At 52.4% G+C, this 17,719-nt stretch overlaps 1 protein-coding gene across 33 annotated transcripts in view; it reads left to right on the top strand.

Annotated features, from left to right (window-relative positions):
- The window catches only part of COL13A1 (collagen type XIII alpha 1 chain), a 158,256-nt gene that overhangs the window by 99,832 nt on the left and 40,705 nt on the right, over nt 1-17,719 (top strand). For 32 of the 33 annotated variants that reach the window (XM_037745861.1, XM_017548913.2, XM_017548912.2 and 29 more), the window contains 5 exons: nt 1,293-1,400; nt 3,456-3,482; nt 4,306-4,341; nt 16,943-16,987; nt 17,582-17,614. In XM_037745861.1, coding sequence (XP_037601789.1) covers nt 1,293-1,400; nt 3,456-3,482; nt 4,306-4,341; nt 16,943-16,987; nt 17,582-17,614 — 249 coding nt within the window. The remainder of the gene's footprint in view (nt 1-1,292; nt 1,401-3,455; nt 3,483-4,305; nt 4,342-16,942; nt 16,988-17,581; nt 17,615-17,719) is intronic. The other variant, XM_037745857.1, reaches the window with a different exon arrangement.

The following is a 17,719-nucleotide window of genomic DNA, read 5'->3' as shown; positions in this document are numbered from 1 at the left end:
CGCCATGGCTCACGCCTGTAATCCCAGCACTTTGAGAGGCCAAGGTAGTTGGATCATGAGGTCAAGAGTTTGAGACCAGCCTGACCAACATGGTGAAACCCCATTTCTACTAAAAATATAAAAATTAGCTGGGTGTGGTGGCATGCACCTATAATCCCAGCTATTCGGGAGGCTGAGGCAGGAGAATCAAATCTGGCAGGCGAGGGTTGTGGTAAGCCGAGATCATGCCACTGCCCTCCAGCTTGGGCAACAAAGAGTGAAACTCCGTCAAAACAAACAAAAACAGAAAATAATAAACCAGGGAACCAAAGTTGGTTTAGATCTAGGATGACTCTGCCTTGCCGCGGCCCTGAGATCTGGGTCACGAGTACCAGGCCATCTCCCCTTCCCAGGGAAGCGTGATGCCATCCCTACCTCCCTGGGCTCACAGTCTGTTCCGGGGACAGGCATGGTGTGTGGTGCAGGCTGGGCTCGGAGCAGGTGGCTGAGGAGACAAGGGAATGATAACAGCCTCCCCACACAGCATAAAGCACTTCCACACAGCTTCCAAACTCTTTCAACGAAACTGAGGCTCAACTACCCTCTGAGGCCAGGTGGATCCCCTAAGTAACAGAAGCAGGCTGTGTGTGACAAGGGGTAGGAAGGAGAGGACAAAAGCAGCCAGAGAACTCGGGCCCCACTTAAAGGTCAGCCACTCCTTGGACATAGGAATGTGGGCCCAGCACAGCCAGGGTCCCCAGTGTTTCATCAGAAGCCACCAATCCAAATTTTGGACGTAGAGTCTCTTGCTCAGTTGTTTAGTGAGCCAGACAAAATTCCATGGGCTGTGACCTAAGGATCCCAGGAAATGAGGGCTATTGTTCCCATTCTGTGGCTGAGAGGCTGGGGCTTGGGGAGCCCGTGTGCCTCGCCACACAGGGAAGGTGACAGATGTAAGCCCAGGCCAAAGATTCAGGCCATCCGGCCAGGGTGGGAGCATCTCTCACGTACTCCTCTGCCTCTGTCACCTGCAGAACATCTCTCTACATGGCTTCTCTGTGCAGCAAGTCCTCTTTGGAAGCCCCACCTTCGGGGACCTAATGTCTTGGCCTCCTTCTCACTGCCACCAGCCCCTGCATGTCATCACCACCACCACAGCATCATCACTATCATGCCACCATCTCCTCCCCCCATCACCACTGCCTTCCCAGCAGAAATCACAGCAGGCCTTCACGGGGTGCATGGCAGTAGGGAGGGAGCCGGTCTGCAGCTCTGGGGGCCTTCTCTCTAACATTTGTTTTCACAAACCTCAGGGTGAACAGAGCCAGGCCAGCATCCAAGGTCCACCAGGGCCCCCAGGGCCCCCTGGACCAAGTGGACCTCTGGGGCACCCAGGACTGCCAGGGCCCATGGGGCCACCGGTAAGTATCCCCTTCCTCTCTCCTTCAAAACTTGTCCCAAGAACTCTCTGGAAGCACCCTAACTTTGAATAGACAGTGGGTCCTCTAAAAAAGGCAGAAATGTCTTGGTAAGACCATTGGATGTGGGTGAAGCACACAAGGGGCTACTCCTCCCCATCACACTCACCACCTGTTGTACTCTGGCTCTGAAACACAGCTCGGGCCATGTCTCCTGCCTTCCAGGGAGGAGACCAGTAATGGACTGCCCCGTTCCCAGCCCCAGCAGAGGGGAATTTGGAAAGAGAATTCCGAAGGGCACCTCTGATGGCTATCCCTGAGCCCCTTAGGAAAACCTGAGTCAGGGGCAGTGGATTTTGAAGGAGGTAATGAGGGTTCAGCCAACTACCTGGCACCCCAATGATCAGGCCTTCCAGGGGTGTGTGTGGGTTTCACACTGCTGGGCCACCTGCCAGCTGAGCTGAAGGTCCAGTCAGCTGAGAGCCCCATGCCAAGCCTGAGGATGTGTCAAGCCTGTGGGGCCTGCAGGGCCACTGCCTGGAGGGCTCCAGAGAGGCCAACTGGCACCCCTCCAGACTGGACCACATTCAAGTGACAGGTCAAGCCCAGTGGTCACTAGGTCACCCATGTTCAAGCCCTGGCTAAGACTCCACTCTTTCCCAGCCCAATTTAATACAACAAAGCCCCAAGACAGAATAACTCGGTGGGGATCCAGACTTCAGAGAAAACAGTGCTTCCACCCACCCATAGGACTAATGATATTGGAGAGGCAGGTAAAGGGCAAAAGGCCTTTTTAATCACCTTTTTCCCACATGGTAGAAAAACCAAATCAAAGCCTGTTTTTCCTTACGACAAAAGCGTCATAAATTCATTGTGAAAAGAATGGAACATAGACAAAGAAACAATGTTTATTTGCATCTCTGATAGTTTTGCTGGAACAGAGTCCCAGAGGTGGAATCACTAGGCCAGAATGTCCCCAACAAACAGTCCTCTGTGTATGCGGCCGCATTCTAGATGGCCTGGTTGCATGTCTGGGCCCCTTGGCTGCCCAGCTTTCAACCTTGAAGCTTGTTATAGGGGCTCCCTGGGCTGGGCAACAGCCATGTCCCAACCGGACACCCACCTTGGCTGGGAAGGCCAGCGTGGTGACCCCTGCCTTGTTTGACCCCTGCTGTGAATTTTAAATTTTTCCCCAATTTTTCCCCAGCACCCCAGAGAGGAGGATTTATCTTATTTCCACCAGTTTTTAGATTGGAAAACCTGAAAGAAAGGGAAACTTAGGAAATTCAACCCAACTAAGCCAAGAAAACGAAAAAGTGCTCAAAATTCACTTTCTGCTGACCGCTGCCCTTTCCACCCCACCCCTCCCAACACATTGGGTTCTCGCTTACTGAACCCACGCCAGGTGGTTTTCTTTGTTGGGTTGTTTATAACGACAACAACCACAGGAAAAATAAAACCAGAGAACATGCTTTTTAAACCAATTGCAACAGACCACTCAGGCATCAAGGCTTTCTCCAGCCCACGCTTGCTGTCCACATCTACACCCAAGGCTGCGGTGGAGCCAGCCTTCCCTGGCCTCTCCCCCAGCTCACACCACCTCACTGTGGCCAGCTGCCATGCCCACAGTACCCTGGGCCGAAGGAGACAGAGGGCCCCTCTGCCAGCAGGCAGGACCAAGGGCAAAACCAAGGCTCTGCTGGGCAAGGCTGGCTTTCTAGGGAGGGTTCCAATTAGGAGGTGGGTGAGTGAAGATCTGGACCAAACCACACTCAATTCAGCATGATGCTGCTGACCTACTTTCCATGGGCGCAACAGCAGAGTTGTCCGTGGCGCCCATATGACTGCAAAGAGTGACATACGCCTGTTATCCCCACGTACCCTCAGCAGGTTTCAGATCCCCTTCTGAGATTCCCTAGAGCTGTTGGGTAACATGCCCATTCTTTCGCCATAGCTATTGAGGGCTACTCTGCCCCCAGGGTCCACTGTAAGTATGGCTAGCCCTAACCATTTACCAGTGGAAACCAGTTCCACTCACCTTTTTGTTTGTTTCCACAGGGCTTACCTGGGCCTCCTGGACCAAAGGTGAGTGTCCTTCTGGGTGATGCATTGAACACGTGGGAGAATTCCTTGCAGGAGGGAAGGGGAGGCAGCACAGAAGGTGACTGAGGCAGGAGAGGAGAGGGGTCTCAGCTGAGAGATGGATCAAGCTTGACCCAGTTCCAAAACACCACCCTTCTCTTAGGAACTAATTTGGTTCCAATAAGAATTGCACTTCTTGCGTGCTCAGGCCAATGAAGCAGGTGCTACGGGCTAGCATTGAAGGCACAGTCCACCCTCCAAGGAGCATAGAATCTAGCTGGAAACTGTAAGCTCATGCCCAGAACACCGTCACAATATCCCAATAAAACAGTATTTTGTAAGGTGTCAGAATGGGAAGAGACCTCTAGGGTCATCCACTCTCCTGTGAACCCTTACCCAGAAGCCCACAGTGTCAAACAGCCTCTCCCTTTGAAGGTGGGGACCCTGGGGCTCTGGGGACAAGAATATGCCAAGCACTGATTGTGCCCAACTATTTTATGAATGCAGAAGCTAAGAGCCCTGGGGGAAAGAGACTTGTCCATCCATGTTCAACAGTCAGGTCTCCTGGAACCCTACCCAAGTGAGCCTTCCTACCATTCCTCAGCCTCTGCAAAGTGGAGTTTGTTCCCAAGAGTAGAACAATCTGTGTTGGCCTCAGAGGAAGCTAAGAGCTGTTGCTCCTGGGAAGGCTGGAGATGGGTGTTGAAGGGGCAGTGGGACTCGGAGTCATTGAGAGGAAGAGGGTTAGCATTGTGTAGGGAACAGCACAAGTCAAAGTTTGGCAGGGAAATAAAAAGCTCTTATGGCCTTCTCTTTGTTTCCTCAGGGAGATCCAGGGATCCAGGGCTACCACGGCCGGAAGGTAAGCCAGAGGGGGAGGACCCAAGTGGGGCAGGACTTTGGACAAATCCATGGCCTACTGGACCTCAGACCCAAGAGGGTCTCTCCCTGTCAACCTAGGTGGCTGTGCCTGTACTGAGGCAGGCCAGGGTCTCACTGGCGCCCCAAGCTCCTGATAAGTAGGAGCCAGACTACTGGGACCCACCTAGGCAGAGTTCTGTGCTGAGCAAGGATGTAGGACGTGGAGGGGTCCAGCTCTCACAGGCCAGAGTCAGAAGCATTCCTGCCAATGGGCCAAATAACCCCACTGAAGGCAGACTTTATTAAGTGCTACCATCACAAGGTACTGCGTGATTACAGGAGGTGGAGAGACAAATTTCAGGTTGAGAGAAGTCTGGGAAATATTCTGGGACAAGACAGGTGAGGAAACAATCTTGATGAATGGGTGAATGTATCAGTTATCTATTGCTGTGTAACAAACTATTCCAAGTTTACTGGCTCTCTCCTACAATTCTGTGGATTGACAATCTGGGAATTCTGCTAATCTCACCTGGCTTCACTGATGCAGTCACACCAAATGACAGGTGGAAGTGTGGGAGAGGGCAAGATGGCCCCATTCACATGTCTGGTGGCCGATGCTGGCTGTGGGCTGGGGTGCCCTGTTCTCCACATGGCCTCTTTATCCTCCAGGAAGCTAGACAGACTTCCTTACGGCACAGCAGGTCCAGGGCAGCATTCAAAATGGGCAGGTCTCAGTGCATAAGGACTTTTCAGGGATCTACCGGCATCACATTTCCTAATGTCTTATTGGTTGAAGCAAGTCACATGACCAAGTCATGTGCATCAATGTGGGAAGAGTCTTAGGCTCTACTTCATTGGAGGAGTAGAAAGGATTTGTGGCATTTTTTTTTTTTTTTTTTTTAAGACGAAGTTTCGCTCTGTCTCCAGGCTGGAGTGCAGTGGCACTATCTGGGCTCACTGCAAACCCTATCTCCTGGGTTCAAGTGATTTTCCTGCCTCAGCCTCCTGAGTAGCTGGGAATACAGGCACGGGCCACCACACCCAGCTAGTTTTTGTATTTTTAGTAGAGATGGGATTACACCATGTTGGCCAAGATGGTCTCAATCTCTTGACCTCGTGATCTGCCTGCCTCAGCCCCCACAAAGTGCTGGAATTACAGGCGTGAGCCACCGTGCCCAGCCTTGTGGCTACTTTTAATCTCCCACTGTGAGCCTTCAACCAGCAAATCTGAAAGCAAACAATATTTTAGATAGGTAAACAATTTGAGCAAAGACCCAGAGGCAGTCATTACAATAACTGTAATAGCAATAATAATTTTATGATAGTCACTACTTAACATGTGCTGCGGTCCAGGCAGTCTTTCAACACAACCTGCATTATTTTTAGCACTAAAACCACTCTATGAGGCTGGTATGACTATTCTCCTATTTAACAAATCAGAAAACCGTGTATCTTAGTCCATTGCATGTTGCTATAACACAACACCACAGACTGGGTAATTTATAAAGAAAAGAAACTGATTTCTTACCGCTGTGGAGGCTGGGAAGCCCAAGGTCAAGGGGCCCACATCTGGTGAGGACCTTCTTGTTGTGTCATCCCATGGTAGACAGTGGAAGGGCAGGAGAGGACAAGAGAACATGAGCAAGAGAAACCCAGGCTCACTTTTATAACAAACCCACTCTCGCAACCACAAACCTAATAACTAATGCACAATAACTAACCCACTTCCATGATAACTAACCCACTTCCATAATAACTAAGCCACTCCCATGATAACTAACTCACTCCCACAATAACCCACTCCCACAATAACTAACCCACTTCAATGATAACTAACCCACTTCCATGATAACTAACCCACTTTCATGATAACCAACCCACTCCCATAATAACTAACCCACTCCCAGGATAACTATCTCACTCCCACAATAACTAACCCACTCTCACAATAACTAACCCACTCCCATGATAACTAACCCACTCCAGCAATCACAAACCCACTCCCATGATAAGTAACCCACTTCCACAATAACTAACCCACTTCCGCAATAACTAACCCATTCCCATGGTAACTAACTCACTCCCACAATAACCCACTCCCACAATAACTAAGCCACTTCCATAACTAACCCACTTCCATAATAACTAACCCACTCCCATGATAACTAACTCACTCCCATGATAACTAACCCACTCCCACAATAACTAACCACTTCCATGATAACTAACCCACTCGCATGATAACTAACCCACTTCCATGATAACTAACCCACTCTCACAATAACTAACCCACTCCCAGAATAACTAACTCACTCCCACAATAACTAACCCACTCTCACAATAACCCACTCCCATGATAACTAACCCATTCCCATAACTAACCCACTCCCACAATAACTAAACCACTATTATGATAACTATCCCACTCCAGCAATCACAAACCCACTCCCATGATAACGAACCCACTCCCACAATAACTAACCTAGTCTTGCAATCACAAACACATTCCCATGATAACAAATCTTCTCCTACAATAATTAACCCACTCCCACAATAACCAACCCACTCTCATAATAGCAAACTAATTCTCACAATAACTAATTCACTCCCACAATAACTAATTCACCCCCAAAATAACTAATTCACTCCCACAATAACTAACTCATTCCCACAATAACTAATTCACTCCCACAATAACTAACTCATTCCCATAATAACTAATTCACTCCCACAATAACTAACTCATTCCCACAATAACTAATTCACTCCCACAATAACTATTTCACTCCCACAATAACTAACCCATTCCCACAATAACTAACCCACTCTTGCAATAACTAATTCATGTCCACAATAACTAACTCATGACAACTATCCCACTCCCACGATAAATAACCCACTCCCATGACAGCAACAGGAATGTGTATTCATGAGGGCAGAACTGTCATAACCTAATCACTTCTTAAAGGTCCCACCTCTCAACACTGTTTCACTGGGGATTAAGTTTCCAGCACAAGAGCTATGGGGGACACATTCAAACCACAGCACTGGAGCTTGCCCAAAGTCTCCTGGCTCATAAGTGGCAGAGCAGGAGTTCAATTCCAGGTCTGGCTCCTTCCCATGGTACCACCTGATGTAAGGACCCCATCCCTGCCCTCCAGACCCTGTCTGGGAAGCCACTAGAGCCTTCCAGGAGGAGAAAAGAGGCAGGAAGGAAAGGCAGCAGCAGGAGGGGGAGGAAGGTTGGGAAGGAAGAATGACTCCTGGCGAAACACATTCCTCGCACGCTGCAGTCAGGCGGCTGCCATCACCACAGGGCTTTATGGGTGCCTGGTGAATGAAATGGCAAGACCTGAGAGATCTTTAATTAGTTCTACATAAACTAAGACATTTGTATTGTGTCAGGAAGTGGAAATCAGCCCCCACAGCTGCCTCTCTCCACTCACACAGACTCATAAAATTTACTGCCTCCTGGTGCAATGCGGGGTCAGTTTTTCATTAGCAGCCGTGCCAGCTCTTTCAAGCTGTGGAGGGGTTGCAGGGCAGCAGAGGGTCTCCAGGCATCATGGCGATGCCCTTGGCTGGCATCATACCATGAAAGGTGTCTGCATTCTGCGGCAGGCTGGAAGAGTGATTCATCCAGAAAGGAGCATGGGGTCTGCTGTCCTGAGGACGGAGACTCCTCTGCTTAGGGTTAGGGTGTCCTGATGCTAGAGGGCCTGATCCCAGGAGAGTGATGATCCTAGACTCAGATTGTAGGAGGAAACATTCAGCCTGGGCTACATTGAATTTGCAGAGAAGACCTGTGTAGCCCTGCTTATGGGGGAGTACTTCCTGTCCCCAGGGAGCGGGAGGTTTGCTCAGAGCCGCCCTGCTCTAGCATGGAAGAGGGATCATACTTCTTGTACAAATGCCAAAGAAGTAGAGCAAGGGTCAATGAGTAAGCCCTGCAAGAAGAGCAGTTCCAGCTCCAGAAGAGGGAGCTTCCTAATCGCCAGATGCCTTTGGAGGAAGGAAGGGAGTTCTGGTAACCAGAGGTGTTCAGTTAGAGGCTCGATAATGACGGGTCCGGGATGTGTTTAGAGAAGTGTCTCTATCAGCTGGGAGACTGGATTAAAATCCCTTCCAGCTCAGGGAAGCCATGGTTTTATGCGGACAGAGTTGGCTCCATACCCTTAAGAGAGGAGCAGCTCCCAGCCTCGAGCCCTGGCCTTGAGAGGAGGCTGTGTCTCGGTGAACCTTCGTCCGTGTGTTTTCTCCATCCACATTCAGAGCTTGTCAGAAGCATCCCCACTCCTCGGTCTCGCAGGGAACTGAGGAGAAGGCCCTCCCTCCGTGCTGGCCTCTTGCCTCGCAGCCCTTCTTTCCCCGCCACACCACCCTCTCTGCTCTTCTCCAGTGGCCTCTTCTCCTGGAATCTGGAGGGGCTGTGTGGCCGTCACACCTGTCACTGCCTCTCTGGGTCACTGGAAGGTCCCCACTGCCTCCAAGCTCCCAACCTGTCACTGAGTCTTTTCAGTAGGTGCCACTGGAGCCACTAGCCTTGAAAAGGCGGCAGCCATGGCTGGTCTGGGCACCCTTTCCTCTGTGCTGGCCTTCACTCTGCTGGGTCCCTTATCTTGCCACCAACTCTCCACTGCCTCCAAGTCCACCAGAGGCCAGAGGGCTGGCACTGGGAACTATGACCAGCAGAAGACAGCCCGCCACCAGGGACTGGAAGTCATTCCTTGGGAGGCTACAAGTGCCTGTCCCACTACCCCAGCCTCACTGCGACAGCAGGTGTCTTGACCCCAGTGATCACCATGATCAGGCAGTGGTTTGTTTTCCCTCTGAATCTTGAGATGAAGAGGCTTTTTGTTTTGGTGCCCAGTGATGAGTACAGCAATATTTCACATATCTACTATAGAAAGTTCATTTATTCCACCTTATTCAGTTCTTACCATGGCTCAGTGTTTGGAGCTCATTATCCTGACTGTATAAATGAGAAGCTCAGAGAGGTTAATACTTTGCCCAAGGTTGCACAGCTGGTAAACAACCATGCTGAAATTAGAAACCAGGTCTCATAGGTCCAAGCCCTGTGGCCAACCTGTCTTTGCACCCTGGTGCAGAAGTTGAATGTCTGCTCAGGGGGCTCACCCCAGGCTAAGCTAACTGCACAGGTCAACCCCTCCCAACCTCCACCTACTAATGGTTTCTCTGGGATGTGGAGGGCTATCCCCCCTCCCTTCTTTTGCCCATCAAGTCCTCTCTTTTATTCTCTTCTCCATGCTCTGCTGTCTGCTTGGAGTAAGGCCCAGGGAGGATGCACTAACATGAAGGGTGGCTTGGTCACGGGGGCTGGGAAGATGAGTTTGCCTTCCCCTACCACCCTGGGGAGGAACAGTGCCAGCAGGTGGGGATGCCAAGCTGAGACAGGGGCCATGTGACTGCCTCTTGAGGTCAGGATGTGAGCGGCACCTGTGAGGTAACTGATGGGCCCTCCACATGAGCTTCCTTGCTTTATCCCAGAGATCTGACCCACATGTGGGGACACCTTTCTCACACCACAGGCTCTCAGCCAGTGAAGTTTGCTAATGTCCACCACCACCCCCAGCAGCTGGACTGGGCCTGGCATCTTCTCAAAGGCCAGCCAGACCAGCAAGGCAGGCTTCTCCACCAGTTCCTTGAGATCAAAGCCCAGTGTGGCCAGCAGCCCCTGTGCTGCCCCCTGCCCCAGTCAGGGCCAGCCCTCCTGCCTAGACACTGTGAGTATTGTTGTACACCCATGTGGTATCTATTTGATACAAATTTATGACACTCATCTACTTTAAATACGTTGCAAGATGCAAAGTGAGTTTAAAACATTACAACCTTGGCTCTCTTTCAAGAGGATTGACGAGTATTGTCAGATTGAATGTGGATCACAAAACCTGGTGAGAGCTTATCTCTAAGTACACCAGAGCTGGTCTGTCTGGCTTGCTGTGGGGGCGCTTTTGATGCCTGCGTTGGTCTGGATGTTAAGCCTCAGGCATTGCATGAAGGGCCGTGGCTGAAGCACACATTTCCTTCTTTCAGGCTGTGGGTTTCATGCCAGAGGAGGAGGAACATGAGGACTTCAGGCTAGAGCAGCTTACGACTACAGTTACCCCTGCTGGAGGCCTGTGGGGCTCCCCAGAAACAGAGATTCCCCCGGGAGGAGATGGGATGTGCACTATGATGAGACAGCTAGAGGGCTGGGGAAGGGCATGGGGACAGAAGCCCACCTACACAGACATCTCAGCCTTCACTCTGTGGCTGTGCCGGCCCTTCTCCTTGCCCCTCCTCAGTCCTTCTGCCAAAGGGCATGAGGATGCTGATCTGCCAGCCAGAGCAAGGGCCCTACACTTCTGTAGAATGACAACTTGTGCAATTTTAACTATCTTACTGGATTCTTCAACAAGCCAGGCTGTGTACGAGGCACTTTGCATCCATCAACTTATTGAATCCTTGTAACAACCCTGTAAGATAGGTTTCACTCAATTCCCAACTTATGGATGAGCAAACTGAGGTTCAGAGAGACCATTTTCCCCAAGGTCCACAGCTAGGAAATAAGCCAGGCCTGTGTGATCCCAAAGCCTTGTTCTCAATGACTTTACGGTCTGCCTCTTAGCAGCCCTGGGAGGCCCCATGATGATTTCCAGTAGACTTTCCCCAAACCCCTCCGTGAATGAAAGGAAAGGAGGTGGCAGTTGATCTCTTTTCATTCTTGTAAGAGCTGGCTGGATTCAGGCCTTTCTCTGAGCCTCTGGGATCTGTGTCTGGAGAGTCCAAGGCAGAGAACGAGGAGTACTTGGCTCTTGTCAAAGAACTAAGGAAGTGGAGAGCTTTGCCCATTGGCACTGACTCCACCCAAATGAGTCCCCGGGGCAGTTAAAATGGTCTTAGGACTCCCAAAAAAGCCTGGAGGAGGCAGCTTGCCCCAACCTGCCACGGCAGCTATTCCTGAAACCTTCCTGCACCCGTCTGGCTCCTGCAGGACCTGAATAGCCCCAGGTTTCCCATGCCATTCCCATGCTGTTCCCATGCTGTTCCCACTCCCATGGAATGCTCCGTGCAGATGGAAGCCGTATATACAGGAGCTTGCTAGTGTGGGGACAGCATTTTCTTTGAAAGCCATGAAATCCTAGTGGGGACATCCAGACCATTCACATTAAAGCAGATAAGAAAATTAAGACCTGGGCCTCAGATCTGAGACCTTGTGCGACCCCAGCCCCCGCCCTGAGCACTCTGGTCTCTGTTTTCCCTGCACTCCAAAGTCCAAGATTAATTAGAGCTGACTTTTCTTTTTGGAACTAACTACAAAATCAACTGATCTCAAATTGAGATTACAAGCCAGCCGCCCTTCCAAAGCCCTGGCCTTCAATGGGGCACCCGACCCCGGTAATTCCCCAGATCACTTCCTGCCGGCCCTAATTACCGGAGGACCTGGGATTTCCATGGTTCCGGTCCTCTCTGTTGTGGAAGTTGGCTGGGGCAGGGAAGCAGGAACTGAGCGGCCTTCTTCCTGGAAGGAAGACCTGGGAACTCTTTATGGGGAGAAACACATTAGCCCTCTGCACCCGGCTTTTCTGGCCTAGGGAAAAGACCCTGGTCCAGGCTCGAGGCCTGAGCCGTCCACCGACTGCCCCCTTCCCCCACCCCCAAACTCCCCACACTCTCAGGCAGGCCTTCCTCCTCCCCTGCAGAGAACAAAGAGCCTGTGAGCCCAGATGCATTCGCCCAGGGCTTTCCAACCCAGACCCAGCTTCGGCAGAACCTAGGCTTAATCTTAGGGAGATTCATTTATTTCCCCAAGCTTCCCTGGCCTGACCTTGGTTTGGCTGGGAGCTGACCTTGAAGCCCCCTTCCTCCCTCCAGACTGCTTTTTTGGCAAGTCCCTGCTCAGCTTGTTCAACCAACAGTAAATCATCGCTCCCACAGGATCTGAGCATGGCTGGCTTATGCTCCAAGGAGCTCGCTTCCATTCCATCATCTCTGTAAAGGATGCATCCTCCCACCTGGAAGCTCAGGCCAGAACAGAGGACCTATCAATGCTCTGTTGTGCTCAGGTGCAGGGCCCAGCTGGGGAGTCTGAGTGGCAGCCTCAAAGTCAGGGATGGGACAGGCCTTTAAGATCATTCAAAGCAAACCTCTCTACCCACTTGTGCTCCCCCAGAGCCTTCTCAGCTGCAGTGACGACAATCCACCCCTTCCTGCATTGGTTCTTGGCACTGAGGTTAAAAAGCCAGCCTTGCAGAGGGGTGGCTGGATGTTGGCCCAGGAGTCACAGCTTCTGCCATCACTCCATGCACATGATCGATACCTTTTGTGAGGCTCACTGCGCCTGCTTGCCCAACCCAAGTAAGGCGGCTGAGAGCCCCCAGGGGAACCTCTGAATCCCTGCTGGGAAGATGAGGGAGGGAAGAGGTAGAGGAGGTAAATCGAGGCCTATGGACTTCGCTGGACTGAGAGAGGCAGGTCCTCCAAAAACGAAGATAGCAATGAGTAAGTGGATGTATACTGAGCACAATTCCTAATAAACTTTTCAAATAGGAAAACCTAAGAGAGGAATTAGGAAAGAAGGAGCCTCTAGACAGGCTCTCATAAAGACATGCCCCAAGGAGCAGCCCTCTGAACAGAGGTGGGCCACCGTCCTCCTCCGGCAATAACCACCCCCCCACCCCCCCACCCCCGCCTCCTGTCTCCTGCACATGGTCCCCGGCCACAGCGACGCTGGAGTCCTTGATAATGACTCTCACCTCACCCATCATCCAGGAACCAATGTTTTCTGCTTTAGGAGAAGCCTGGTTCCCCAGTCCAGAGGCCAGGCAGGGGCAGGTCCCTGGAGACAAGCCCTGAGGAGTGAGCCTAATGAGAGTGGAGTGATCGGCTGAGCGAGGTCAGCTGGGGGAGGCCAGTGGGGGCACCCCTGCTTCCTGCCCAGCAAGGGGGTGGGAGGGAGGGAGGCCCTGCCATGGGGATCAGGGGAGCCTGGGTCATTTGCGGAATTAAGAGAATTGACCCAGAGGGGAGGGAAGGGGCGAAGGTCAGCCACCCTAACAAGGAGGGCTGCCTTCTGAGGAGGCTCCCGGGGCTCTGATTTCCCCTGAGTGCCTGATTGTGTCTTCACACACTCACATCAACAGGGGGCTGAGGACAACCTCAATTAGCCTGGAGACCCTCACGCTCCGGGGTTTTGCTCTGCACAGTTTCTTCCGGAAGCTCAAAGACAAGCTTGAAGCAGACCCCACCTCCTCCCTGCAGGAGCACCCCTGTGGGCAGGGGGAGGGAAGGGCAGAGACCCACTGAGCCCCCTCCTGGAGCTGCATTTTTAGCCAAAGCTAAGAGTCCCTCTTCCACAGAGCCTTTTTCTGGAGCTGCCAACCAAGCCAAGTGCCACCTCTCCAGGTTTGGCCTCTCCCCTTCCTAAGGGCCATGCAGGCGAGCAGAGACAGGGCTGGGGTGGGTGGGAAGAGGCCGAGGAGCGGCAGTGGATGGGAGAGATCTGATCTAACCTCACTTTGCAACCAGTGGGAGAAAGTGGCTTCTCCGTGGTCACGTGCACTCCCAGCCAGGCTCTGCGAAATGGAGGTGGGAAGAGGAGGGTGGGGGCGTTGGGGAAAAGCAAGAGGAAAGACAGAGAAACTGGAAGAGAGGGATGATGGGGGAGGGGGCTCAGAATAGTCAAGGACTCCCAAGCTGACCTCCCACCTGCACCCACAACAGGGGACTGTGGGGCCTCTGTACTGAATCAAACTGGTTTGTTCATTCAGAATGTTAGCGGGGACCCTCCAAAGGAAAGAATGACAGGAGCCCTTAGCTGGTGCTACTGAGAAGGCTTGGAGACTGCTGTGGCCGGAGTGACCAGAGTGACCGGCCTTCAGAAGAGGGGCTGCCTCGCCCTCTGCTGGCCACAGAGCAGCTGTGCACGCAGGCAGTGCCCCACTCTGAGCTTTTCTGAGCACCCCGGCTGAGCTGCCTTCACACACTGACCTCTGCACCCCTATAGGTCACAGACCTAAGGACCTCCTCAAGCAAAGAGAGGCTCTACTCTGCTTTCAGCCTGCAAAGGAGATAGAGCATTAGTCCATCTAATATTTGGGTTGGCTGAGAGAAATGAGCACCTTGGCATAACAGACAAGACACTATCCAAAGCCCTAGGCTGCATGACCTTGGCAATCATGCCTGGGCTCTGGGAGCCGCAGTTCACTTCCCTGTGGAACAAGAGTAACGTCCACTGCCACACTGGAAGGGACTGTGGGAGATGCATAAAGCTTTTCAGCCCAGTGCAGACAAGTGACAGCTGCAGTAAATGGCCGTGCCCTTCTCTCTCAGTCCCACAAGAAGGAAATTAATGGCTAGGGCAGGCCTGGGGCACTGGATTTTCTGCCATGATAACCTCCTGAGTTTAACTCTGCCATCTCACCTGTGCTTCAGGGATCACTGGTGGGGTCAGGCTGAGAGAGGGCGCTGGCTTTGGGAACTAAAGATTCTAGGCCTTTTGTAGAATGTAGAGACTTGGCCCAAAGAGGATAAAGGTGAAGCCATGTCAGGCAGACAGAAATTTGTGTGTGCAGATTACAAATGCTAAGTGGTCCCTGCTGCATTGTGGATGTAGTGCTGGATTAGAGGGGATACCAAAAGCTTCATAGAAGAGTTCAAAGGGCCCCACTCCCATCAAACAGCCTCTGCAGGCTGAAAGCTGGGCAGAGCCGCTCTCTACTTGGAGGCCCTCAGGTCTGTGGTCCATAGGGGTGCGGGGGTCAATGTGTGACGGCAGTTCAGCCCAGTGCACCAGAGAAGCTCTGGCTGCTTTATCGACCAAGACTCCAAATGATGAAGGGTTTTAAGTTGAAGAAATGGTAGAAAGACAGAACCATGGAAATTGGTGGTGTTTTCAGGGACACAGATACTAGCTGATGCACCCCATATCAGGTGATGAGGCTGGAAAGGAAGCAGAGGTCAGAACGTCATGCTTAGGAACCTGGTCCTTTTCCCACTGTCAACGCCAGGCCAGGGATGTTTTAAGGCAGGGGTCTCGCTATCCAGCCTGTGTATTAGGAAGCTGAAGTGGACACTTGCCTGGAAGACCCGTCATGGAGGAAGAGGGTGGAAGGACTCTAGCCTTGGCAAGGAGGGTGGACCAGAACTTCCTGTAAGATGGCAGGAAAGGGAGAGCATGGACAACTGAGAGGGAAGCCAGGGAACACCAGGTCCCCTCTGTCTTTAAGCCAATGGGAACTGCAGCCTGGCCTGGCAGCCACAGCCGTCGCACCCAATGGGGCAGCTGGGCTGGGAGCAGGACTGTCAGCCTCTGTGTTGCCCATCCACAGCGCTGGCCTTCAGATGGAGGAAGCGCAGCAGGCTGGCCACTGCCACCTGTTGCTGGACACCATCCCGGCCCCAGCTAGGGCTTCATGCTTAGGCACGATCATAGGACTCAACTCACGGAGCCAGGAGCTGCCCTCCCGCCTCCCCTGATGTAGCCAGTGATAGTCCTGACTTACGTGCTCTTGGCCTCCCATTTGTCACTCGCTGTCATCTCCAACTCCACCTCCTTGTGGTGTGTCCTCCTTCCTGATCTCACCCTGCTCTCATAGATTTGTCATTTTCATGGGGAGGTAAAGAACATGGGCTGAGTGCAGTGGCTCATGCCTGTAATCCCAGCACTTTGGGAAGCCAAGGTGGGCAGATCACAAGGTCAGGAATTTGAGACCAGCCTGGCCAATATGGTGAAACCCCATCTCTACTAAAAATACAAAAATTAGCTGGATGTGGTAGTGTGCACCTGTAATCCCAGCTACTTGGGAGGCTGAGACAGGGGAATCGCTTGAACCTAGGAGGTGGAGGTTGCAGTGAGCTGAGATGGCACCACTGCACTCCAGCCTGGGCGACAAAGCGAGACTCCATCTCAGAAAAAGAGAAGAGGTTGAACATAAAAATGGGGCAGTGCCGAAATGGTAGAGCAGAGCCTATGCTATCCCAGAGAAGCAACAAAGGACAGGTGACCCTACCTGTGCCTCCGGACAAGTAGGGTCAGAAATAGGGTGCAGAGAAATAGGCAGGGGCACATGCCTTTGGGAAGAGTTAGACCCTGGGGACTTGGAAGGGAACGGAACCCCAGATGAAAAGAGAAGAGAGCCCCTGTCTGGCTCAGCCTGAAGGTACCATCCTAGCAAAGCTGCTGGAGGGAAAAGGAGGCAGGGACGGCAGGGAAGGTATGCAGTAGGTAAGCGACCAATGGGGGGCTGCTGGCCCTGGTCCCACCCCACAGCCCAGGTTCCAGGTACAGCTCTCAACCATGGAGTAGTAGGTAGATCTCGAGCAAGTCACCTTCCCTTGCTGAATTTGCATTCCTCTAGGTGGGCCTCTCTCTCTCTGGGGGCCTTTCCTGCTCTGTGACCTGTAACTTGGGCCCTCCTGCAAGTTCACATAGCTGAGGGCAGGGGCCCACTTGGCTGCCACCAGGGTAAGGTCTTCGGTGCTCAGCATGAAAGGAACAGCCATCCCAGCCTCCAGACTAGCCATTCTCACCCACATCCTTGCGGGCTGCCAGGCCCTGAGTCTGGTCCTCTCCTCATCCTTTCTCTTATTTTGTCCTCTAGGGAGAACGGGGCATGCCAGGGATGCCAGGCAAGCATGGAGCCAAGGTACCTTCCCCTTCCCCACATTCAGGCAGCTCAAAGGCCCCGCCCCCTCTCTCCGCAGGTCCAGGGACCCTCTGGAGTCCCAGCTCTCTGGGCCTCCTTTTGCCTGCCCTGGCCCTCCAAGCTGCAGCACTGTGGTCTCTCATGAGTGCCCTTGATGTAGGCAGCCTCCTCCTGGGCATCTCTGGGTCATTAAAAGCCATCCAAAGTACCCCCAGCTCCACTGCATTCCTAAAACCTAAGTGGAAAGGAAGGATCCCCCAAAATCACCTCCACTTCGGATTTGCTAAGGGGCACTTTGGGCGTCATATATCCTTCAAATTAGGTGGCCTTGAGCTGCTCACATGGTTGGGAAGCCCAGGGAGACCCGAAGGCTGAGCTGTACAAAGCCTCTTCCTCCAGATCCATTCTCAAGGTGTCAGCTCAGCACCTGCACCTCCCAGGGCAGGGTTGGTGGTTGCGGGGTTGGGAGGAGTGAGTGAGTGGTCCTCCTTCCCATTTCACCATGGGGAGGCTGTCCACTGCTCCACACCGCCCCCCTCCAACTGTTCCCTTGCTGCAGAACATCTTCAGACCTTTTTTTTTTCTGTCTTCCAGGGGACTCCCGGAATTGCTGTGGCTGGGATGAAGGTCAGTGGACTGTTGTAACCAACACATCAGGGACAGGTGGGAGATGTGAGCGGTCAGAGCTGGGAATTGTAGGCTCAGTGGGGTAACTACCAGACCAAAGAGGGG

Source organism: Cebus imitator, unplaced genomic scaffold (assembly GCF_001604975.1).
Source record: "Cebus imitator isolate Cc_AM_T3 unplaced genomic scaffold, Cebus_imitator-1.0 Scaffold215, whole genome shotgun sequence".
Taxonomy (NCBI): Eukaryota; Metazoa; Chordata; class Mammalia; order Primates; family Cebidae; genus Cebus; species Cebus imitator.
This window is presented reverse-complemented; position numbering and strand designations above follow the sequence as displayed.